At 40.7% G+C, this 26,852-nt stretch overlaps 1 protein-coding gene across 11 annotated transcripts in view; it reads right to left on the minus strand.

Annotated features, from left to right (window-relative positions):
- Positions 1-687: 687 nt before the first annotated feature.
- Positions 688-26,852, minus strand: part of LOC132384676 (sodium channel protein type 8 subunit alpha-like) — a 231,184-nt gene continuing 205,019 nt past the window's right edge. For all 11 annotated transcript variants that reach the window (XM_059956036.1, XM_059956034.1, XM_059956037.1 and 8 more), the window contains 6 exons: positions 18,822-19,106; positions 18,010-18,063; positions 10,449-10,586; positions 8,969-9,073; positions 5,983-6,253; positions 688-4,092 (listed from right to left, as the gene is read on the minus strand). In XM_059956036.1, coding sequence (XP_059812019.1) covers positions 2,933-4,092; positions 5,983-6,253; positions 8,969-9,073; positions 10,449-10,586; positions 18,010-18,063; positions 18,822-19,106 — 2,013 coding nt within the window. In that variant the 3' untranslated portion in view covers positions 688-2,932. The remainder of the gene's footprint in view (positions 4,093-5,982; positions 6,254-8,968; positions 9,074-10,448; positions 10,587-18,009; positions 18,064-18,821; positions 19,107-26,852) is intronic.

Genomic DNA, 26,852 nt, shown 5'->3' on the forward strand with positions numbered 1-26,852 from the left:
TCCTGAAAGATGGCCAGTTTTGTCTTAATGGATTATAAAAGAGGCTACTCCTAAATCTATTTCCCTCCTAACTAGGATGGAAAGAGAGACTTCCATCACAGCAATTCCAGTTGCATGTGAATGCAAGTACAGCAGTAAGTTAACCACTACACATTCAGGACATCTATGTTGGTATTTAAAGAAATATTTGCAGCTAGAGTCTATCTTTGGGGTTAAATGCAGCCTCATGTATATCTATGAAGATGGATTAGTATACTCAGCAATTTCATACTAGCATAGCGTGTGTGCTTAGGATACTGTAGAATATATGATAAATGTCATAGTCTCCTTTCCATCTTTAATGGATCTGGCATTGGAAGGGGCAGATCTGACAGGACTGATTGTAACCAGTGGTGCACATGGTGGGATCTGTACCGTTAAGGGGCATTGTCTTCGTTGTGGAAAGTGGGAGGGGTGGGGGGCAGATAACAGCAGAGCACCTTTTTGCCACGAGCAGCTCACATTTTCATTTTGCATCGATGCCTTTTGCTTGGGTTTGCGCTGAGCAAAAATTAGTTTTCACTGAAGACAGTACCTCTTTGAGACAGAACCCCAATAAAAGAACTAAACACAAAAATCCACACCAAGACAGCCTCAACCTGGTAGAGTAAAAAGTGTAATATTTATTCTTTAGACTTGTATTAATAATGTAGCTTTAACCATCATTGTTGGGTAATAGCATCATCCACCATGCAGTTCACTAACACATTACTAGTCAAGTTTACTACTAAGATTTTAAAATTACAGTTCACATCTGTGTGGCAGAAAATGAAAACCAGGATGTGGTTTGGTTCTTATCACCCCCATTCTATTGATTCCATTCAGAGCAGTTTAGGTATGAACAGACAATTACTCTGAGCCCGTAAGCCCTGGAATTGACACTGGACAACATCACGGATCTTGCTGCAAAACAAAAATGAAAACAAAATGCATCCACAATATGCTGCTGCTTTCTAATTGCACTATTTTTCTTTTGCCGCCTACTCTTTTGTTTGCCAGTTTCTGATCTCTGCAAATTAGCGCGAAAAATCTAATTCTGAACAGATTTGGTCTTAAATGGATTTATTGCACAGAGAACCAGAGAACAGTGGGTTTTTAAAATTTGTCGTCTTTACAATTTGCCATTCGGTTTCTAGAATTGGGATGTTAACGAATGAAAAAGTATCCATGATCCAAAATAACATTTTGTGACAATGGCATCAGCCTGAAGCCATTATATTTAATTTTGTAATTTTTTGTTGTATTTACAAAAAATGCATGCCGATAAAATAAAATGATATATTACAATATTTATAATATTCTCTTAAAAATTCCAACCACACCTTTCAGCATTTGCTTTGTGCTGCTTACAACATAGCCTGTACATATATGTGTGACTCTGTTTTATACATCGTTTTCTACTAACGAGGGAAGCTAACGAGGGAAGAAAACATGAATCCTCATTTAGTTGTCATCCGGCGCAGGATGACAAGAAGTGAAAATGAAATGAAGCTGCACGTTCTGCCACTTGCACTCAGCACTGTGACTTGGCGTGCGAGTTTATTTATTTCTTTTTTTTAATTAATTTTTTTAAACAAATGTGATTATTAGAGAAAAAACATTATATGTGACTACAGAAGCAAGAAAAACATGCATCAAAGTGCCAACTGCAAACCATCACTGATGAAGATGTAAATGTTCGTTTTCTTTTTAAATGATATTGGAAATTCAAAAACTGTATCAACTTGGATTAATACACATCTTGGTGCTGCGTATACTCTGTTATCCAGTACCCAAAAATTGCACCACAGAGATAAATTGCCATGTACACAGCATTCCTTACCTCCGTATAAAATGTCTACTCTGCAATATGAAGGTGATTAATCAATACTGCAAGATACAAATGAACGATCTTTAAAGCCCTAGTTTTGGTTTACATTGAAATTTAAATACAACAAGCCATTCTTGTATTTTAATTTTCCCCTTTCAGGAGGATACAGAGCAGCAATTTATGTGCAACAATGGCTGTATGTTCAGAACATTAGCTATTAAACATACACACAACCCCCCTTTTTTGTTACTTCTACTGAGGTTGGATGAATGATTCATTAAAGAGTTTGTAAATACTTGAAGGGCACGATATTAGGCTGTCCCCCAATATAGTGTATGTTTTTCAGTGGAATGCCTCAGCCATAAGACAAAACCACTGGGTGGACAAAGTACTTGTGTCTGTGGTCTATGACTCTACATGCATGATTTCTGATCACAGCATGCTATCATGCAAATCATTTCTATGCATTGAACGAGCACAATTTTTTGGAATCGGTCTGAGCAAGTCCCCCTCAGTCCGAAAATAAAACCCACATACCTCCCCTTATCCCCAAACAACATGAAGCCCATGTAGAAAAATATGCAGATATAAGAAAGAAACCATGACTAAAAATAAAGGCATGGGCTAAATGTTACATTTGCTGAACAGATCATGGAAGGAGGCAACCATAATTTTGCATGGTCAAACAAACCTTGGTATTGTTTTTTTTTGTCTGAACGAGTGAACTAAAATGAGAAAATAAAATCTCTGTCTGACCCCCTTGGCAATGTACTGATCCTAGCAGCCATAGTTTGTCCTTTGTTGCAGTGACTGCCAAAATATAGTAGATGCAGTAACCACCTATTGGAGTTTATTGAATCCCCTTTGCTGTACAGGGTCCTAGTGTCATGAGAGGGGAAGGTCACTGCCGTCTAGGCAACAACTGTATATTGTAAGCAGATTATGTTTGGTATAGATCTCTAGCTGAGAGTTCTTTTTGTTCTAGAAATTGGGTCACTGTTCTGCATTGATATATATATATATTTATATATATCTATATACTTTAAGTCTGTAAACAACATTTGCTTTCAAATGGAATTTTTTTCACAACTTAGATTCCCTGATGTCTTTTTGGTTGTTTCTGCCTTTATCATTGCCTTTTCGATCCTTCTCTTGTTTCTCAGGCTTAGTTACACTGTCGTATGATGGCAGTGATGCAGTGGAGGGAGTTCCTTCCTTTTTTTCTTGATTGGTGTTACCATTCTCATTCGCATGCCCTCCTGATTTAGTATACGGAAGTCTTCCTTTGGTGGTGATCTTTCGCCTCGCCAAATGTGCCCTATAAGCCCGCTGAATAATGATGGCGCAAACTTCTTCGTGCTTGCGTCGAAGCGTGGTCGTGATCGGCTCATAGGATACCTTGGAGGGATTAGACGCCACAAACCTCTCCTCCATCTGTTGCCGAAGAACATCCATTTCTCCGCTCTCACCCAGCACGCGCTTGGTAAATGCAAATAAGATATCCAGACAATGAATCCTATCTCCGCTCACCATGGGCAAGTCCATGGCAATGAGTTCTATGTGATTGGGTTTAGGAACTCTAAGAGGTGCTTCCAAAGTATCAGCAAAGTCAGATAACTTGTTGTACTCAATGAACTGTGTGGCATCAGGGTCAAACTTCTCCCAGATTTCATAGAATGTCTCAAAGTCATCTTCACTCAGTGGCTCAGCACTCTCCTCTGTAGCCACGCTGAAGTTCTCCAGAATAATGGCAATGTACATGTTCACAACAATCAAAAATGATATGATGATGTAACTGACAAAGAAAAATATTCCCACAGACGGATTGCCACAGTCTCCTTTAACAGCAGTGCCTGGGTTCTCCTTTTCAATGTCACAATCTGGTGGTCTGTTTAAGATTGGCAAGAGTAAACCATCCCAGCCAGCAGATGTAGTGACCTGGAACAAGCAGATCATGCTGTTGCCAAATGTTTCAAAGTTAAACATATCATCAATACCAGCTTCTTTCTTGACGTACGCAAAATTAGACATTCCAAATATGGAAAAGATGAACATGACCAAAAACAACAGAAGGCCAATGTTGAACAAGGCCGGCAGAGACATCATTAAGGCAAACAATAGCGTTCGTATTCCTTTGGCTCCTTTGATCAGACGCAAAATACGACCAATTCGAGCCAATCGAATTACTCTGAAAAGTGTTGGTGACACAAAGTACTTTTCAATTAAATCAGCCAGGAACATTCCTAAGGAAACAGAAGAGATTTTATTAACAGTTCTGCTTTAACGCAATTAATTCCCTCACAAATGAAACACAGCATTGCAATAAACTAATGATTAGGGCAGTCCATGCAAGAATAGCTTGTGAAATCTGTTTACCAACTTTCTCACTTCATATCATTAATGATAAAACAATGTATTAACTGTACAGACAGAACATCAAACCTTAATGCACATTACAGCTTTGGAAGTAACATGGGTTCCAGTATTTATGAAGTTCAGATGAGAACAACCTAAAAAAACTTCGTTGCAATGGAAATTTTTGTGAAAAAATGGAGCAATTTCAAGTTTCAGGGTAATATTTTATGTTTACATTTTTCAATTTACAGTTTATCCAATTTTTATCCTAATTTATTTAATCCTAGTTTTTAATTAGGATTACAGCCTAATCCTCAAGCCCCAATAAATCTGAAAAGTTTCCTTTCTATACTTGTTCTGCAGTGGCTTTCCGTATATTTCATATGGAAAACAAATACCCTGGACAGCTTTCCTGATATTCTCTCAGATGTAAATCATTTGGAATGTGTTATATCCTGGAATATAAACTCAAATTCAAATAATCATCTTCCAATTTGTGCTAAAAGCATTAAAACTATACCAGGGTGGAGGTCAGAGTTCTTGATGACACTACAGGAAAATGTTCAGATTGACTGTGTCTTCTGATGCCCAATTGCTTCCTCTCTTTCCAGAATTGCACAACAAAACCAATAATCATTTACATTCAAATATAAAAGACAGGTCACTTAAGTACCACAATGTAGCCAACACTTGCAAAATTAGAGGCCAGCAAATATAATTTCCTTCATAATTGGAGAGAAGAAAACTGTTATGCAAGTGCAGAACTTATTCACCAGTGGTTCAGGAGGTTAAAGAGAAGATCAAGTTCCTCAAGCCTAGTTTTGTGCCTATTTTTTGTTTAACCTTCATGGAGAATGTGGCAGTTCAACAAACAATTCCTATTTTGCATCAACAACAGTAACATAGGTGCTGGGTTGGGACCAATTTCTTTGTCACCGGTAATGTAATGCTAGTAAGCAAGTAGCTCTCTTTCCCTCAATTTTAAATTCTACATTAAACATTCGTAAGCACCAACCAGCTGCCTTCCGAACACAAAGGCGGTTGCCAGACTGGATACCCACAGTCTGTCACAGAGACAAGTTCTTCACCCTTCTACATCCGTGTTGGACTCCCCTCTTATCCCTCAATAAAAGGATGAGTGTAAAATTGGTGTTGCATTGAATCCAGTCAGTTTCTCGTGAGGAAAGAGTTAGATTTAACTTGCTTCCAATGCTTTTATGTTTTTGGGAAATATATTTTATACATTTGCTGTTGTGGCTTTTCATTGTATGCATGACAGTGAAAGAACATTAAATGCCTTTGACTCAAGAGCAAGCACTCCCACATTACAGCACAGGTCAAATTCAGTGCCAGAGTCCGTCCAACATGATTTAACAATTCATCTTAATCTCAGCTGCAAAGTAGTGTTGGATTATCTTCAGGTGGGAGACTTTCATCTAAAAATCTAACTTAGATTCAAACCTGGAGACGAAAGGCGAGACAAACATGTGAAAAGTTAAAACAGAATCCAGCCTGTCCTTCAAATACCTAACATTTAACCACATTCTCACGACAGGGTTGTGCAGCATTGGAATATAGCGGTTTTTTTTGCTTTTCTTTTGTTTTGTAACGATCGCCCTTCCTGGCACAATTGTCCCTGCAATTGTGAGATTACTGGCCCAAAACAATCGGGTTAACTATTATTCTGCTTTGATTAAATTATGGGTGCACTGTTGGACAGACATGGGCTTTTCATTTATTAAATGTAAAGACAATGATCTTTAGGTATCATTACTTACCCACAATGGAAAGGATCACAACCACAAAGTCAAATATATTCCACCCAATTGTGAAATAGTAATGCCTCAGTGCAAAAAGTTTAAGTACACATTCACTTGTGAAGAAAATAATGAAGATAAAGTTGATCCAGTACAGAATATTTTCACTCTCTTTGCTTTGACCATCTGTTTCCACCATCATTGTTACCATGTTGAGGCAGATCAGGATCATGATGACAATGTCAAAAACCTGTTGAGTGACAAAGTCATAGACTCCGCCCTGGATTATATTCTACAACAAAAAAAAACAAACACAGAATGAATATTATAGAAATAGAATCGCAAATTAAACTAAATTTCTTCTGTGAATGATCCAGATTCCCCCAATTTGCTACCTGTCCATGTGTCCGTTTAAAAGCCTCTTAAACACCATGAATGCATCTCCTTCCCACCATCTTACCTGGCAGCCCGTTCCAGCCACCTACCACTCTCTGTGTAAAGAAAAGCTTGCATTGCACACCTCTCTTGAACTTCCCCCTCTCACCTTAAAAGCATATTCTTGATTGCCTTGCAAAGAACTACAAAACATTCTTTGCTTTTGTCATCTAGGAAAAAGAAACTTTGATTTCATGTAAAAAAAAGTGAGTCACACCTTTACTGAGGAGGAGGAGATGAGAAAGGTTGGAGGCGAGGGAAGGGAGGAAGGGAGAGGAAGAACCATACCACAGCTTTCCCCAACATCATGTTGGGGCTGACGATAATAAAATACTTAGATGGAATTACAAAATGGATCAAAAATGATACGTACTTGTCAAGCTTTTGAGCACAAGTAATGCTTTGCAAAAGCAAGCTTAGAATTGTGCCTCAAAACTTTAGGCACCAGAGGAGTTGTGCTAAATGGGTGCAACGGGGTCAGCTAAAACTTTAATCACATCCCAAGCTCCAAAGCACTGTACGTGTCTAGCGCTGAAAGTGTAGCAACTGATATTATTTGATACACAAGGTCAAGTTAGGGGAGAGATCTTGGGGGTCTGTGTTGTGGTTGGCATCTTTTGGCTGGGAGTGGTGGAGGAAAAGTGTTGGGGGTGGCAGTGGGCACCAGGACCCAGTGACTTGGTAAACAGGAAGTGGAACAGGGCTGGTCTTTGAGATAGATTGCTCAAGATGGCATCAAGCTGCGACTGCTATTGAAGTCGAGGCTCAGTTTTACTTGTTTTTGAAAATTTTTTTTGGGGGGGGCTCATAGGCTGGTTTTGGGGACAGAGTGGGTAAAGGGTCATGTTAAGATTTAGGGACAGGAATTTGAGCAATTAGAAGATAGGCTGGAGTCTTTAGTCTCTGTCCTGCAGACTGAGGGTCAAATACCAAGTACAGAAGCCAAGGCTCATTGACCAGAGCCCAGGGTCTTTGAATCTCTGCAAGCCTGCTGGGGTAGTCGAAGGCCCAATGTCTGCATGCCAATATCCAAATCTGAGTCCGATTAAGGCTGGAGATGGAAGAAGGCTGCATGTCTTGGGGGTAAGAGGTGTTTGTGTGCATGTGCATATACGTGTGTGCATGTGTGCATATATAGTCTGTATTGTATTCCGGTTTATGTTCCGTGTTGTCCTGGCCAAGCACCGTGTGTATGTTATGATGGGGCCAGAATGTGTGGTGACGCTTGTGGGCTGCCCCAGAACACATTTTTGGGGTGCTGGTTGTTAAGGCCGTTAAGGCCAACGACACATTTCACTGTAAATTTCAATATACATGTGATAAATAAACTTGAATCTTGAATTTGGGCTTGGAGTAGGTGAGGGGGCCCACACCATGCAGTGTGCTGGGGTCGGGTATGTGTGGGTTTTATTGGCATTGGGGTCAGCAGGTTCAGTGAAAGCAGGGGAAGAAGTCTAGAACCAGGAGGCAGTGGATGGGATAGGGGAGGGTTATTGTCCAATGGCAGAAGATAAGTAATTCACTTACCTGTCAGATATTCCAAACCAGCACTGTGGTAGTTAAACCAAGTCATCCCAGGAATGGCTAAGGGGTGCTCCCAGGACAATGTAGTCCAATTTGCCCCACAGCCATCCAAAAGGAAATTGCATGGGGGAATACTATCATCCCCCATGCCCTGATAGGTAAGTAGTCGATTCAGTTCATGAAGGAACCGGTCAAATGTCGGGAAACTATGTCAACAGTTTCATTGGGGAAACAAGTTCAATTTTCAATTACATAACTCTGGAAAAACACATCATGGGACAGAATTTCTCAGTATGGATGCCTAAAGACTGGATTTCACCCCCATTTTGGTATGTTGAACTTGCATGTACCCAAATGGATGACACATGAAAAAAAAAACACGGAATTGGGGAATAAATCCAGATGAAAAACAGGTAGAGTATTTTTCATTTTGAATCACATGCAAAAGAAAAACCCGATTTGCAGATCACATCTTGAATATTCAATTTTTGTCAGGAAATGAAGAAATGGCTGCACATCAGCTAACAACATTGGAAGGACAATCAAACATACTGAGGTAATCTGTGGCTGGATAACACAGCCAAACTTCCTGAAAGTCAGGAACTTGCTCCGGAAAGTTCAATGGTGCAGTCTGACATGAACATTGGCTTTTATGCTTAATTTGTGCAGAAAGAAAATCATTCATAAATGGGTTTGATTTCTCAGTATTCCAAAGCATAGCCATCTGGTGTGCAGTCTAAAAATCACCTATTTTATACAGAACAAACCATTCGGAGAACTGAAGCAGTGATTTCAGCAAATTACAACCAATAGATTCCTCCCCCTTCCATAATCCAAACAGGCAAACAGTTAGAACAACAGTCTTATTTTCACATAATAGTCCCTATTAAAGTTACAACCACTGCCTGCAATATTACTGAATTTTGACAATTGTCAGCAATCTTATTTTCACTGTCATGGAATTATTCATGCTTAATTAATGAAGAAGAACTCTGGTACATTTCCCACCAATTCCATCAATGGTTTTTTGTACCTGTGTAGTACTTACCAATGGCCTTGGAATGGGCTTCTGAGGCTTCTTGGACCCCAGCTTTTTCATTGCATTGTAATATTTCTTTTGTTCTTCTGTCATAAAGATGTCCTGACCTCCAAAGTATAGAGAACAAAGAAAAACTGGTTACAATCTTCAGAATTTTACCATGCATATATTCTCATTTGCTTTCCTACTCACACCTTGTTAAGCCAGTGACTCTTGGCTGGAGTGCAGTTGGTCAGATGATTATCTAATGGGTATTTATTGGGCTAAGAGCCAGGACAGCAAGTGGTGCTGGACTACTAGGCCGCTGACCATTTCAATTCCATTTTGAGCTACGTGAGCTAATATTGTTAAATGGCTCTCTCATCTCGGGTAACAACATCCTCCCCTTGAACAACTAGCATTAACTACTTTCTCAAAAGAAATCAAATCTTGCCTTATAGTCGTTACTATCTAATGCCCCTCTCTGATATTCTTTTGTTTCTAAAATACCTAACTGTACTATTGTCTCTAAATACATTGATCTTTTCCACTGCAATGTGAAGCTTCCCAATTAGATTTCTGACCCTGTCTCAGCATTCTCTACTCCATCAACATCTCTCCTCTATTGTTAAGGCAATGCCTCAAAAAGGCAGCATCCATCATTTAGGACCCTCACCATCCAGGACATGCCCTCTTCTCAGGGAGGTGGTGCAGGAGCCTGAAGACTCACGCTCAGTGCTTTGGAAACAACTTCTTCCCCTTTGCTGTTGGATTTCTGAAAAACTCATGAAGCCATGAATATTTCCTCGTTGTTCCTTATTTTTCACTTTTTTTGTAATTTATAGTAAAATTATGGCTTGCACTATACTACTACTACAAAAATAAAATATACGTGAGTGATAATAAACACGATTCAGATACAGAAGTTCAAAGGAAATGACTTAACCTGACTACTCTTACTAGCTACAGCACTTGTTTCTCTTTCCAACCTCACACTATTACTTCTGCAGTCTCAAAACGAACTAAATTTGGGTCCCTTTTCAACTACATGCTACCCATCAGTAACTTCACTCAAAGACGTGGTAGTTAACTGTCCTAAGATGGATGAGTGGAGGTTGGAGGAGGAGAGGATCAGGATCAGCTGTGATGCTCCCTGTGGTCCAATCTCTCACTAAGGTCTTATACACAAATAACCACTACTTGGGCAAGATTCAGAGGTGGTATCTGTGGAATCAAAACCTAAAAGGTAGTCAGTGACCCAAGATGAGAGGGGACAATGATTTGGCAGGGACAAGACAAAAAAAGAGTCAATGCAGCATGGGTCTTTAGTCACCTGATATAACAAATATATATTAAATATTCACATATAATTAGAATAACTCTGAATATATTGATAACAATAATTTTTGATATTTGCACACTGACATCCAAATGGATAAGCCGTCTCAAGCATCTGTTATAAAGAAAGTTAGAAATCGTTATTGGAATTTTCTCATGCAAAAGAACTTATCTTTTTCTTCTGTTGGTTGAAGTTGTCAATGATGACACCAATGAAGAGGTTCAATGTGAAGAATGATCCAAAGATGATGAAGATCACAAAATAGATGTACATGTAGATGTTGTCCTCATAGTATGGTTGTTCTTCAACCTAAAACAATAAGAAATTATTAATCATCTTGCTGCACAATAACACTCTACAGGGGTTAGTGACTTACCTTATAATATCCCACCAACCATATGTCTGGACCATAATGGAATACTCCCCAAATGTGGTTTTAAGAATATTTTTCGAACAGCAGTTAAGCAACTTTTAAACTGCCTACATAAACTGAGTATTGAGCAGCCCTTGGGCTATCTGTTCTGGAGAAGCCTAACCGGGACCAATGGAGGTCAGAGGAGATGTGCTGCTCCTGGCTCCACAGATGCTCTGATAACCAACACTGATGTGACCCTGCCACCCTTTAGTTTGGCTCTCACCGTCCTGACCCCTGACACATCCCCACCACCTCAAAATGCCACTGAGTTACCTCAGCTTGAATTGCCACTGACCACCACTGGCTAATGCAAATTCCTTCTGCCATTTAAATCTGGCATTTAGTTAATATCATGCTGAAAACAGCTCATACAAATTTCTTCTGATAGTATTTATTGCAGCCTCTCAAGAGACTGGGAGTTCTTAGACAGTCATTTACTGAGCAGAGCTATATGGTTCTGTACATGCTTGAAGTGCAGAGTGATTGGAGTGTTGTCGTGCATAATTCACAGAAGGCTGACACAAGGAATTCTGCAGATGTTGGAAATCATGAGCATCACACACACACACACACACACACACACACACACACACACACACACACACAATGCTGGAGGAACTCAAACAGGTCAGGCAGCATCCATGGAAATAACTGAACAGCTGACACTTTGCACTGAGAACCTTCATCAGTCTTGATTCATTCAGTCCAGTTCATTTCCTTCCATGGATATTGCTGCCTGGCCTGCTGAACTCCTCCAGCATTTTGTGTGCATTATTCACTAGAAGGCTGGTGTGCAGGTACCGCAAACATTGAGGGAAGTTTGCAGAATGTTAACTTTTATGGCTAGGGGAATTGAGTAGGGAGTTTATGCTTCAGTTATATAGGGCAGCAGTAAGAGCGCATTTAGAGTACTATGTATGGAACTGACCTACTTACTTAGGGGAGAATGTTCCTACTTCGAAAGCAGTGCAGAGTTTTGATGGACTGATAACTGGGAATGATGCTACAATGAGACCACTTTCAGGTTGAAGGAGCAACACTTCATAATCCACCTGGGTAGAGGGGTAGAGTCCAAACTGATGACATGAACATGGATTTCTCTAACTTCCGGTAATTTCTTCCGCCCTTCCCCTTCTCTCTTTTTTCATTCGTCATTCTGGCTCTCCACTTACCCCTTCCTTTCTCCTCACCTGCCGATCACCACCCCTTCTCCATCATTTTCTCCCATGGTCCTCTCTCCTATCCTATCAGATTCCTTCAGCCCTTTACCTTTTCCACCGACCACCTCCCAGATTCTCACTTCATTCCCCCTCCCCCACCAGGTTTCATCTATTACCTGCCTCTTCCTCCTCATTCTGGATTCTTCCCCTTTTCTTTCCAGTCCTGATGAAGGGAGTTGGCCCAAAATGTCAACAGTACATTCCCCTCGTTAGATGCTGCCTGACCTGCTGAGTTCCTCCCGCATTTTGTGCGTTGCTCTGGATTTCCAGCATCTGCAAGATCTCTTGTGTTTATGATATCGGGAATGGGCAAGTTGTCTTCAGAAGACAAATTTGACAGACTGTGCAAGCATACAATAGATATGGAAGAAAGGTGACTTGAATAAGAGACAGGATCATGACAGGTATTGACATCGTGGTGTAGATTAGATTTTCCTGTTTTAGGAGAATCGCAAACTGGGGGGGGGGGGTCACTGTTTAAAAATAAGGGATCACTCATTTAACAGAAAAATATTGCCTCATCTTCAAGGGATAAATTCCTTTTGAACTCTTCTCCAAAGAACAGTGGAAGCATAATTTTTGAAACATTTTCGGACAGAGTTAGATAGATTCTTCATAAGGTGGCGATAGGTTACCAGAGGTAGGTTAATGTAGGGTCAAAGTTAAAAATTGGAACAGTTTAGAACTTATTTACCAGCAAAGTGGGCTCATTTGTGTTCCTAATTGGCCTGATTGTGTGTCCATGCATATATTTGTCAACATTGTTGGAAATAAGCAAGTACTCAAATTGAAGATTCTAGTTAACATGCATAATGTGTTATTCCTGCTTTTTTTTTCTAATAGATGGTCTTGGATCTGTGGAATCACTTTGGACGCAGGCTCTTGAAGAGGCACTGCTTCTGGATATTTTGTCTCTGCATGAAAGGTGTTCCCCTGCATGGCATTGATATCGTTGGGGAGTGGGTGGGGAACAGAGGTGCAAGAGGAGATCTCTGCTCTGCAGTAAACCAAGACAGGACCCAACTGCAGCACAGACCAATTGAAGGAACTTGACAGAAGTTTGGGCAGCAGTTTGGAAGTAGTCTTAGAGGTGCAGGAAGTGAGGTTGGGGGACTGAGAGATGTCAGAGCAAGAGGAGGTCTCTGACCCCCTGAGAGAGACCGTTTCCCTAGAGATTGGAAGTGTGTTGATCTGCAGGGTTGAGATGTCCAAATGTGAGACCTGAAGCAATCCACAAAGTTAAGGAATTAAAATTAGTCTGCACTTGTCATAATGGAAATGAAAATAATCAATCCTGACAAGCTCATCCCCTTAAATTGCTTACTCCTGAAAAAAAAATCACAAGGCAGTTTACAAGTCGGTGTCATGGAATAACTAAGAGTTTGAATTACTGAATTGAATCTGATGAATTAATATAGCAAAGATGTAAGCAAAGAGGCTACTAAAGAGAAAACCACAGTAGATCGAGGCTTGTTAAGTAGACCAAGGTGACATCAATTTCCTGTACAATTCCAGTGTTTCACTCAGATTATATTTCTTTGTTATATCATTGGCGCTCAGTTTACTTTCAGTCTATGAACACTGGCCTACCTGCAAAACAAAATTGATGCAATTGCCATCAATAAACATACAACTGCTCAGTAACAGGGATATTTATAAGGGAAACCACATTAGAAATCAACGACGTAGGTTCATGGATAACAGCGTTACAAAGTACATGGTGCTTACTTCAATGTTTGTACTGTGTACTGCTATCTGATGGAACAACATTCATGTCGGCAGGCACAGACTCAGCTGAACAACACAGACAATGTTCTTCAGTGCTGAGCAAATGGCTTCAAACCTTTCCCTCCAGAGCAGGGCGTCCGGACCATTTTTATGCCATGGACCCTTACCATTAACCAAAGCGTCTGTGTTTGGAAACCTCTGCTCTAGAAGTGGAACTTCAGTCTGTTAAGCAATCAGTACCCATGTGCAAACCCTCAACCTGCGTGCTAACCCATCACACAAGCATGAGCATAGGTACAAACAATCCAAAGGGATGTGCCAGCTCTCTGGAGTGGGAGCACAGTCACAAGAGTTGGTTAGAAAACCTACTTAATAGAAATTTGGCAAATATTATTGGCCCTGTTTAGCATCCAAGGGGTCAAAGCTTTAATGGAGATCAATGTTTGCACAAATCATTTGTTCATGTGGACCACTCTTGAAAAAAAGACTCTACAGACGTACTGCTGAAAGTATCCAGATTTGATAAGCAATTTGAATGGGCAGGAAGCAAGAGGTTGCAGAGAGTGGTGGGCTCAGCCCAAGATATTATAGGTTCATCTCTCCTCACCATTGGTAGTATCTGCATGTCTCAAGGAGGAAACATCTATCAAAGATTCCTCCCCAGTCCAGGCCATCCTCTCACAGCTATCATTAGGCAGAATGTACAGAAGCTGAAGTCCCACACCGCCAGTTTCAGGAACAGCTACATCCCTTCAACCATTTGGTTCTTGAACTGACCTGCACAACCCTAATCACTACCTCAGTAAAGCAACACTGACTATTTTGCACTACAATGGACCTTTTTGCTTCTAATTGTGTTTTTTTCTTGTAAATTTTGTGTATAATTTATGCTTAATGTGTTTATAATGGCTGCTTATCTAATGCTGTGTGCCTGTGATGCTGCTGCAAGTCAGCTGTTTGTTGCACCTGTGCGCACATGTAATACTGGAGGACTCAGCAGGTCAGGCAGCATCTACGTTTCGGGCCGAGGCCCTTCATCAGGGCTGGAAAGGAAGGGGAAGATGCCAGAATAAGGTGGTGGGGGAGGGAAGGAGTACAAGATTGAAGCCAGGCGAGGGGGAAGGTAGATGAGTGGGGGAGGGAGAAGTAGGAAGAAGCTCAGGGTGATATGTGGAAGAGGTAGAGGGCTGAAGAAGTAATCTGATAGGAGAGGAGATTGGACCATGGGAGAAAAAGGATGAAGGAGGCGGAGCACCAGGGGGAGGTGACAGGTAGGTGAAGAGAAGAGGCAAGAGGGAAGCCAGAATGGGGAATGTAAGGGGGGAGGGGAAAGAAAGAGAAATTACTAGAAGTAGACTCACAGATTAAGTGTTGCCTCTGGTGTAGGAATTCTTGCAGGGATAAGTGGCAGGAGGGAGATCAGTAGGGAGGGACGATCGAACAAGGGAATCACTTCGTATACATACTCACAAGTTCATGTGCACGTGGACTTGCATGCACATACGATAACAAACTCTGTTTTGTGTTCTTGTCTTTGAATATAGCTTGCAAACTAACAGAGAATTGTAGAAGGTCTCACAATCCTGATCTGTTCATTTCTGGTCTGTGATGATAAGCATCATCTACAGGCCTCCACCAAGAACCACTGCATTATTGAAGGGTGGAATTGCAAACTTAACTACACTGAAAATTAGGAAAATTATTTCATTCATTTCCTATGGTCTCTCATGCTATTTCAATTAAGTCATGATGAGTTATACTTCAGCTTCACCCACCTTTATCTTATACCCGACAAAGACATAATAAACTTGATCTTAAAAATTCCTTTTAACTCAAGATCCATAGATTTGGTTGGAAAATATTAGATTTCCAGATGTCCTTGCATAAACGTGCTTCCTGCTTCTGTATGATAGGGTTCCTATTTTAAACTTGTGCTCACTAATTTACACAACTGTGGCATCATGTTCTTTCTTCCGTACCAGCTGCCACAAGCAGGTCTTCCTGGTGGTCAATCATTTTAATTCCCATTCCGACGAGTCAATCCATGGCCACCTCACATGCCAAAATGAGGACTCTTTCAGAGTGGAGGAGCACCACTTTATATTCTTTCTGGGTACCTTCCAACCCTCCAAGCTTCTGGGTTAGCATGGACTAGTCAGGCTGAAGGGTTTGTTTTATTGCTGTACAATTCTATAATTATAACTAGGAGGGCACAGGTTTAAGGGGAGAGGAAGGAGGGGAGGATACAATCCTCGTCAGAAACAATCACTAAATTTGAGAGCCATTTGAATAGACAAGGTATGGAAGGATAAGGACCTTAGAACCATAGAACACTACAGCACAGTACAGGCCCTTCAGCCCTCCATGTTGTACCGACCCATATAATCCTTAAAAAAAAGTACTAAACCCACACTACCCCATAACCCTCTAATTTTCTTTCATCCATGTGCCTATCCAAGAGGCTTTTAAATACCCCTAAATGTTTTAGCCTCCACCACCATCCCTGGCAAGTCATTCCAGGCACTCACAACCCTCTGTGTAAAAAACTTACCCCTGATGTCTCCCCTAAACTTCCCTCCCTTAATTTTGTACATATGCCCTCTGGTGTTTGCTTTTGGTGCCCTGGGACACAGGTACTGACTATCCACCCTATCTATGCCTCTCATAATCTTGTAGACCTCTATCAAGTCCCCTCTCATTCTTCTACGCTCTAAAGAGAAAAGTCCCAGCTCTGCTAACCTTGCTTCATATGACTTGTTCTCCAAACCAGGCAACATCCTGGTAGATCTCCTCTGCACCCTCTCCATAGCTTCCACATCCTTCCTATAATGAGGTGACCAAAACTGAACATAATTGACCTTGTGTGGGTAAATTGGATTGGCGTAAAGGGGCAAAATGTTTGGCATGGATGCTGTTGGTTTAAGAACCTATTTGGCGCTTTACAAAAGTGAACAAGTGTGTCAGAAAGTTTGCAGGAAAAAGCAGTTAAAATACCACCCAGAACAGTTGATTGAGATGGAGAGTGACATGAAGGAGAATTTTTGTGGTCAAAGCACTGCGAGGCAGCAGTGAAGATTGTGAGAAAGGGGCTTGAATGACGTCAGCTCTCCTTGCACTCTCACTCACTTTGAAGTAGACCACTTAATCGCAAGCAGGAGCAGAAATTCTGGCCAACCCTTTGCTCACATATGCTTAAACTGACACCAAAAATAATATACCTCCCCGAGAAATAGGAGCATGCAATCAAACCTGCTGCTAAGCAAACATACCCTGTAGATTCAATGCTGGTTTTCTTACAGGATTACTATACTTCTAGGATTGACAAGAAAAGATGTGCAAGCCACGAAACTGGTTTGCGGTGGGGATATCTGTATTAAGTTGGTGATGCATGGTGGACCAGTGAAGGTTTTGTACATTGGCTTCTCACAGCAAATTCGTATTACACATAAAGCCCAAGCTGTCATGAATAATGAAGGAGAGGCCTTTGCAGAACATGTCCCCCACCTCTTCCACCTCCCCCCCCCCCAGAAAAACATCATGGAGCAAGTGCAAGAACTTTGGTGAATTAAGAACACAAGAGGCCCACTAGGGTCAGAGAGGCTGGAGATTTCAATTAGTGTGTGATTAGGACTTTGAGGATCAGTTAGGGCCATCAGGGTAGTCACTGGACCAGAGTCCATTGATGAGAACTCAAGGGAGACTGCTCAGCAAGATCCAAGTAGAGGGTGCAAAGGGGATACACAGTGAGTTGTTCCAAGCACTGGCCTTGACGGCCTCAGCCTGGAAGTTGCTTTTATAAGACTCACTCATGGAAGCATCAGGCATAAATAACCTGTGCTACACATGTGCACTTGAGGCCACTGAAAGGCCTGGATAGAGGATGTTTCCATTAGTAGAAAAGCCTAGGATCGGAGGAATAAACTTAGAACTGAAATGAGAAAGAATTTGTTCAGCCAGAGTGTGATAAATCTATGGAATTTTTTGCCTCAGACAGTGGTGAAGGCCACGTTACTGGGTGTATTTAAGGAAGAGATTAATAGGTTTTTGACTGGGAAAAGGGTTAAGGGTTGTAGGGGAATAGGGTTTGGAGAAAATCAGCTATGATTGAATGGTAAAAACTGACTCGATGGGGAGAATGCACAAACTCAGCTCCTCAGGATGTCTCAGTGTATAAGCACATCATATATGCAGAAGCCCCAAATACAAGATGGCCACCTTCACAAACCAATAAAATAAAATTCCTTGGTGCAGTCCATAAAGAAATTATGCCGAGTGAAAGCATCCTGATAAACGCCTTATACCAGTATTTACCAGTAACTCAGGATCTACAGTCGGTGCAGACATTTACAATTTATTTTGTCACCCTTACCTTTCGTGAATCAACAGCAGCATACATAATATCCATCCAACCTTTGAAAGTAGCCTGGAAAGAGCAAAATTAAAACCCAGTCAACAATGTAGTACTTTCACCTCTTCTTCTCTCTAAGTAAGAAGCTATCACTTCCTTATACACTGTTGCAGAAGTTTAACATTAATCCGTCAGAGTTAGGTTAGATGGCAGAGACTTCCCCCGCCCCCCCAGGTGGAAATGTCAAATACTAGAGTGCATAGGTTTAAGGTGAGAGGGGAGGCGGGGAAATCTAAAGATGTGCGGGGTAAGAGTGGTGGGTGGCTGGAAGCCGTTGCCAGGGAGGTGGTGAAAGCAGATAGAACAGCAACGTTTAGAAGAAATGGGCAGAGGGGGAATGGAGGGATAGATGCCACGTGCAGGTAGATTGGATTACTTTAATTTGCACAGACATCGTGAGCTGAGGGGCTTGTCCCTGTGCTGTACTGCTCTGCTCTATGTTCTATCACGTTCCATTGTTTCCTTTGGAGCAGGCAGGTGAAAGGAGCCAAGATTAAAAAAAAAATCAGCTATGATTGAATGGCACAGCAGACTCAATGAGACCAATGGCCTAATTTTGCTTCTATACCTTATGGTCTCTGTGATAAATTGGAACCATGTTACACTGATACCAGCAGGTAGCATTCTTCTGAAATTGAGTTGTCTCCACTGGTCCATTTATTGCCTGCCTGATGCAGGTAAAAGCGTGGCATTCCCACAGTTATTATGCTATGTAGATGTGAAGCACAAAGAAAACCTTACTATAGCAGTAATGAAATGCAAAAGAAACTCACCACTTGCAACAACGCCAGATAACCAGCTCCCACATTATCAAAGTTGATCTTCACATTCTTCCAACGAACGTCGCCATTACTCGATCCTATCAAAGCCTCACAGTCAGTCTTGTTGTTTATTTCCTTGGGGAGAAACCTATGTTCGGATGTTTCATTAAAACAGAAATAATACTTTCCAGCAAAAAGGTTCACTCCCATTATGCTGAAAATGAGCCAGAAGATGAGACAGACCAGCAGTACATTCATAATGGAAGGGATGGCACCCACCAAGGCATTGACGACAACCTGCACCAGGACGCAGAAAGAAGAAAATCAATGTGAAGGGAAACTTCAGTTAGGCCACAAACCAGGGACTTTAGGTCAGGGTTTAAGCTGCTGTCACCTCCCTGCATAGCTAAATACTACACCGTAGGTCTATCAACTTTGACTTTTAAGTTACAAAACTGCTTGTGTGATTGATCCAGGAATCCATAGAGATATTTGTGATCCTGTCATTTAACAGAACAACTGTGGCTGTTATTTTCTTCAATAAGTTAGCTTCTATACTTCTGTTGCTCAGCTTAAACCCTGTCATTCCAATTCCACTTGGGAATAAGCGGTCAATGGCTAAGCGTGCAATCTCATAAGCTGCTTGTAAGCGGACATTCTGCAGTGGTGATTAAGATACACATGCAAATTATAGAATAGCACTTTTATGCCATTTCCTGCATACTCAAGGAACTTTAAGCTCTTTGCAATGCATATCACTAGATAGTGGGTAAAAGCACAGCTGAGTGAAATCGAGCTTTAAAACCAACTACAATAAATATTGCATGTTTTGTTCTCATTATGCTTTAAAATTATATTGTGAAACTCTAAAGATCTTAGCGTGCCAAATAACTGTTATATATATATTTTATATTGAGAGTGACAGAATTACAGTTTTTTTAAAACACCCTTGGTCTCTTGGGCCATGTCCCACTGTCCCCTTTAAAGGTCAGGCACCAAGGAGGATCCAAGGTTTTCATTCTTTGCTGCTCCATTAATGGCCACTAGAAGGTGCTCCAGGGCAGCTACAAGGGTTTCTGCATCCAAATCTCCCCTCCACGTTTGTGGAAACCAACCAATCTTCTTTCTATCTTGGCACCTCTTGTAGAAGATGAACTGAAATTGACTATTCACTCCAGAGTCCTACGACTTCAGTGTGACATATCATTATTCAAAACTACAAATTAAGTTCAGAACTTCCAAATTTCATTGAATATCTTCCATCCCTCTCTAACCTTCCTGCACCACAGATCATCTATGGCAGAGATCGGCCAGGTCCTGTGGCCATGTTCAATAGCAAATAATTATTCTCATGTTACATAGCCCCTTCTCTGCAGTGACACCAGGCTTCACGCTGACATTGTCCCAGCAGCATGGCCAAGACTGCAATCTTAAAGAACCCCAAGTCCTGACACTTTAATGCCACTACAGTGGTGCTCCAACCCACTATGCCACCTGAAGTTCAAAACTTCTCAATGAACTTTATCAGATATGCAAGACAAAGTTGATGTGCATTGAAAGATATTAATATTCAATAAGCAGAAATGAAAGTAATCAGTGCATTTTACTGATGGAGTTGATGTCATAGTTTTCTCAAAGACTTCTATTCTCTTCCCCCGCCCCCCCCCCCCGAATTTATCAAATTACTGAATGCAATTGAGTGTGACAATGCATTTAATTCTGAAGTACCATTCATAAATGTACCTCAAAGCTTTTGGACTTCATGTTGGAAAAGTGATTCTATTGCTTCATGTACCATAAAAAGAAGCAGTTTCTCTTACTGCAGAGACCAGAGCTTTCTGTCATTGATGCTGCTAGACAAGCTATACTGAGATACTATACAACTAGCTCCTTGCAGCCAGCAAAAATGATGAAAATAATCAAGTAACTTGATCCAGATCAGACCTCCTGTTGAATCTGACCCAGCGTAGAACAGTAAGATCATCAAAATAAAAATGCATAATGATTTAGGGGTCCAGATATAAAAATCATCAAAAGCCACTGCATTTGGTACAGAACGTAATCAAAAGGCCAATGGAAGTTCTGTTTTTATCTCAAGATATCTGGAAAACAACAGGCTGGAAATGATCTTTTAAGCTGCTTGGTCCTAGGCAACATGTTAAAAAAAAAAGACCTCAACTTTGGACGTGTTCAGCACAGTGACACTGGAGATAGAGGATTAAATGATGTAGGTAGGCTGCGTATACTTGGATTGCAGTTAAGAAAGTTAAGGGATCTTCTGATCAAGCGGTTCAGTGGAGTAGATGGAAAGACATTACTCCCTCTGTTGGGAAACACAAACAAGAGGGCTCAGTTTTAAGATTATGGTCAGCCAGTTAGGAGAGAAATTGGGAAACATTATTCCCAACTCATCCCACCACCATTCCAAATACACACACATGCACACATACACAAGAATTCTGGAGTTCATTTCCTCAAATAGCTATGGATTCTTGGTTCATTGAATTATTGATGTTATTAGGTTTTTGTTAGCTATATTGGAATAAAGAGAAAAAGCAGAACAGGATATAGACCAGTAAACAATTGAATTACTGTAAACAATCGGCTACTCCTGCTCCAAAGACATGCCCAAAATGCAATTCTGGAGAACAGCTAACAATTCAAAATGAAGAATATTTTATAAATCCACACAAAGAACACAATGTAAAGGCTTACAGTGTACTGTGTTGGAAGTGTGTGCTATAAAGACCTGAAAAAAAGACTTGAGAATCTGAAAATATGACCCTAATATTATACCACCCTAATTGCGCTCTGACATAATGTATCTGAACTCTCACACATTTCTAAATTCAAAAGGTTTTGAATTTCATGAGCACATGCAGGTGTGTAAAAAAAAACCCTACAAGAACAAACAAAATGCTGAAAATACTCAGCAAGTAGAATTGTGAGGAGAGAGAAATGCCAGAGTTAATACTTCAAGCTGATTACCCCTTGGAGAATTTAGAAACCAGCCATATTTATTGCAGGGAAGTGCAGGGATAGAAAGAAGGAAATGTGCACAATGGGGTGACGATCAGGAGTTTGATGACACAGAATTGTGTTGACCTGGACAGTGTGTGGAAGCTTGTTAAATTGGCATGGGAGGCGTAAATAGAGAGTGAAGAAATAAAATGTTGGAAACCTCCTGGCTCACACCAATCAGTATCATCAATTTTCTTTTGTTCTCCACCCGATCACAGATATTCCTTTTGCTCTCCCTACTCTTCCCTCTTTACTGGAATTTAAACATGTCTGCTTTCTAATTTTTAAATAAGTGCTAACGAAAGATCATCAACCTGGAATGTTAACCATTTCTCTCCCCTTAGACATCATCTGCCCTGCTGAGGATTTCCAATACTTGTAGGACAGGAGCCTTTGGAGATTTGAATGTTGTTCGTGGGTGAAGCTAATTACACCATGGATTTAAACCGGTAGGAAAAAGTGTAACTGGACTAGCAATGCCCACTGAATGAAGTTAGCAACTGTTAGTTGGCTTTTTTTGTGTTGTTTATGAACTTCTATGGGAACTTCTAAAATGCAAAACAAATGCCTTTTGAGAGTAGGGGAGATTCAACCAAGAGGACATGAGTTGACAGTTAGGGGGCAGATGTTTAGGGGTAACATGAGGGGGAATTTCTTTACTCAGAGTGGTAGCTGTGTGGAACGAGCTTCCAGTAGAAGTGGTAGAGGCAGATTCAGTATTGTCATTTAAAGTTAAATTGGATAGGTATATGGACAGGAAAGGAATGGAGGGTTATGGGCTGAGTGCAGGCCAGTGGAACTAGGTGAGAGTAAGCATTCGGCACGGACTAGAACGGCCGAGATGGCCTGTTTCCATGCTGTAATTGTTTTATGGTTATATCTATATGAAATGTTAATGAACTAAGAGAATTTTGGAAGATTATAGGGCATCAATAATTTCTTTCCTACTTCTTTTGAAAACCCTGGAGAAGAATACAACTTCTCCCGTGCAAAACTCAAACTAATTCAATAGTTTTCTTGGAATAACTAAGTTTTTCTCCTGCTTTATTGCAAGTCTTTGCAAAGTAATCCTTTAACTGTTAGCTTTTGAAGTTGCAATCCCATTATCACAATCATTAAAGAAGCCACTAATTCCTGATTAACTTCTTTGCTTAATTGCAATATTTTGGGATGAATCTCCCTATGCAGGCGGTGGTGAAAGGTGAAGTCCGTGACTAACTGAGAGATAGACAGCAGTACTCTGTCACTCAACTGCACAAGCAGTGCCCAGTCTTGCTGGAATGGGGAACAGATTGGGAATCCACACTCCCAATTACAAGGCAAAGTCAAATCTAAGCAATTTTAATCATTTTCTTTTAATTTAATGCTTTAACTGATTTCTAAGTGCTCTTAATTTTATCTTTTATTTTTGTTATAAACTGTCTCTGAATGTCAGAAATATTCAAAGATGGCTAAATTTCAAAAGAGAGATTTAATGATTAGGTTTATTTGTCACATGTACATTGAAACATACAGCGAAACATGTCATTTGCACCAAACCTAATCAAGGATTGTCATACTTCTGGTGCCAATATGGTATGCCCATAGCTCACTAACCCGAACCCGTAGGCCTTTAGAATGTGGGATGAAACTGGAGCTGTAATAGCACTATGCTACGGTGCCACTCCCTCCTGCTAAATCCCAAGGTCTGGTTTGAGAAGGTTTAAAAAACAGGAAGACTGGCCCACTGTATCCAGACTAGGTGAGAGAGCACATGTGGAGGCAGTGTGCAGCCAAAGTCAGATCAAGCACATTCTGAATTAGACATCCTTTTCATATGCCTTTTTTTGTAACACCTCCTGTCCATTTTGTTGACTTTATGTCTCCCTATTCACCAAGATCTGTGCTTGTTTTACACTTCTACTCAGGTGATTCATGGTCATTTCTTTTTTAGAACACAGATCTTTTGAGGGTAGAAGTTGGTTCATTCTAGGATTAAATACCCCCTACTGATCATGTCACTTCACCCCTTAACAGATTTGCCCAATTGAGCATCGAACACGTGTCTCATCTCCGCTACATCAGACGAACCAAAATCTAGAATCGTCAGGCAGCTGTTTGGTGCTTTCTTCCTTTCAGGCGCAATATTGAACTCAATTATTATGGTCAGTCATACATATATTGTTATAGTAACCCAATAATTAAATCTGGCTTAATTATTCAATCTGATACAGCCAGCACTTCTGTTGGTTTTGAAGAAACTCTCTTGAATGTATTCAAGAAAGTTAGTATCTTTCTGACACAAAATAAATTAACCTAACCTTTCCCTCCTACTCAATGCACAACGTTTCATTTTTCTTACATCCACGTCTCTTAAATGGCCCTAATGCACCTGCCTCTATCACCAGTCTAGGCTGTGTGTTTCACACATCCACCACTTCGTGGAGAAACCTTCCTCTGACATCACCCTCATACTTTTCTTCAATCACCTTAAATGTATGTCCTCCAGTATTGGCCATTGCCACCCTGGCAAAAAAGCAGCAGCTGTCCATTCTATCTATGCCTCTCAATCTCATGCACCTCGATCAAGTCACCTCCTATCCTCCTTTGCTCCAAAGAGAAAAGCCTCAACTCACCCACCTTTCCTCTCTGACATTGCATTTCTATGTCCTTGTTCAAAAGTTGGTCATTTCCCATTCTAATTCTCTGGAGACACCTTTGGAATTCAACATGGAACTGCAATTCTTCTTTTATTTTCCATATGGATAACGCTAACATATTGATCATTTCAATTCTTTGATGTCTGTCCATGCATTCATTGTCAGAACTTGTCAAGCTCCCTTCCCATTAATGTGATCATACTTAGTGTATCAACAATAAATACTTTGTCTCTTGCAGACATCAGATTGATATATTATTCTATACTTTCATCATTCGTTCCAGCTTCATCTTCTCTATGTGGTTTCCAAAATTCTCAAATGCATAACCAATTGTTTGGACATTGCAAAATTAGTGGTAAAATACAATGGGCAGATTCCATTCTCCATCAGCAATTATATGCCAAAACCAACCTTTCATATTCACAGCCTTGACCATTAGCACTTTCTCAGATTTGAGAGAGAATGTCACCCACAGAAACTTCAAGTGATCTTGGATTACTGCACAATTTATTATTTACTTTCATTCACACCACTGAGGAGAATGAACAAGTCAGGACACTTCCAACCAAGAAGCTAATTATTGTGCTTCTTAACAAGTTGGCAACTATGATCTTACAAATAAGAGCGCCCAAATTTCTTTCTCATTTGAAGACATCCAGTACTTGTTCAGAACATGTTGTTTTGAGAGGTTGACATATTGTTCTCCTGAATCACCACACTGCATTTACTGACTGACTCCAACACCAGAGACAATCCATATCTAATTGGTCATTGTTGAAGCTCAGTACTGTACTGCTTTTTCTTTCTGAAGATCGTGGAAATGACTGGTCATTTCCCAACTTGCTTTTTAAAATGAACAGTAAGGCATTAGATTCCTGAAGTTCCTTAGCTTTGTTTATCAGTCTCCACAGCTTCAGCAGACAATAGAAGCTGGATATATCTGAAATCCAATTTCTTTCTACTTAAGAGCAAGATAATTTGTTAGTCTATCGATCTTGTATTAATCTGATAACTTCAGACTAAATGTGATATTTCACATGTTACAGAGAGCTGTGTTTAGACATTACACCATTGAAATACTGCCTTTAATTTGACGTCTGGATTTTGGAAGCTTGACTTAGATGCACTTTTTTTCATTCCTCTTCTGGTAATAAGGCAAGTTTTTGATATGGCATGATGTTTTCCATGTTATTCAGAATTCATTTCCAAAACATATTGGACATTACAGCTCATCATCCTCCCAATCTTCATTCTGCGGCATTGAAATTTTCCATTCCTAGCTCAATTTTTTTTTGGTTGCTTCAGCAGCTTTACGTCAAATCATTTTTAATGTTGGTTTTAGCTCTTCTAAATGCTGCCCCTTCATCACCCATTCTTGCAGTAAACACCGTCCTAGAAGTTGCTTGGTGCTGGACAGGCATACTGAATGGAAGTGTGAGATGGGCTCATGCATTTTTGGTGGTCCACTGCAAAACTGAACTGCTCAGATTCACCACTCTCTGTGTGAAGAAGTTTTTCCTCATCTCGGTCCTAAAAGGCTTCCCCTTTATCCTTAAACTGTGACCCCTCGTTCTGGACTTCCCCAACATCGGAAACAATCTTCCTGCATCTAGCCTGTCCAATCCCTTTAGAATTTTATACGTTTCAATAAGATCCCCCCTCAATCTTCTAAATTCCAGTGAGTATAAGCCTAGTCGATCCAGTCTTTCTTCATATGAAAGTCCTGCCATCCCAGGAATCAATCTGGTGAACCTTCTCTGTGCTCCGTCTATGGCAAGAATGTCTTTCCTCAGATTAGGGGACCAAAACTGCACACAATATTCTAGGTGCAGTCTCACCAAGGCCTTGTACAACTGCAGTAGAACCTCCCTGCTCCTGTACTCAAATCCTTTTGCTATGAATGCCAACATACCATTTGCCTTTTTCACCGCCTGCTGTACCTGCATGCCCACCTTCAATGACTGGTGTACAATGACACCCAGGTCTCGTTGCATCTCCCCTTTTCCTAATCGGCCACCGTTCAGATAATAATCTGTTTTCCTGTTCTTGCAACCAAAGTGGATAACCTCACATTTATCCACATTAAATTGCATCTGCCATGAATTTGCCCACTCACCTAACCTATCCAAGTCACGCTGCATCCTCCTCACAGCTAACACCGCTGCCCAGCTTCGTGTCATCCGCAAACTTGGAGATGCTGCATTTAATTACCTTGTCTAAATCATTAATATATATTGTAAACAACTGGGGTCCCAGCACTGAGCCTTGCGGTACCCCACTAGTCACTGCCTGCCATTCTGAAAAGGTCCCATTTACTTCCACTCTTTGCTTCCTGTCTGCCAACCAATTCTCTATCCACATCAATACCATACCCCCAATACCA

The sequence above is a fragment of the Hypanus sabinus genome, chromosome X1 (assembly GCF_030144855.1).
Source record: "Hypanus sabinus isolate sHypSab1 chromosome X1, sHypSab1.hap1, whole genome shotgun sequence".
Lineage (NCBI taxonomy): Eukaryota > Metazoa > Chordata > Chondrichthyes > Myliobatiformes > Dasyatidae > Hypanus > Hypanus sabinus.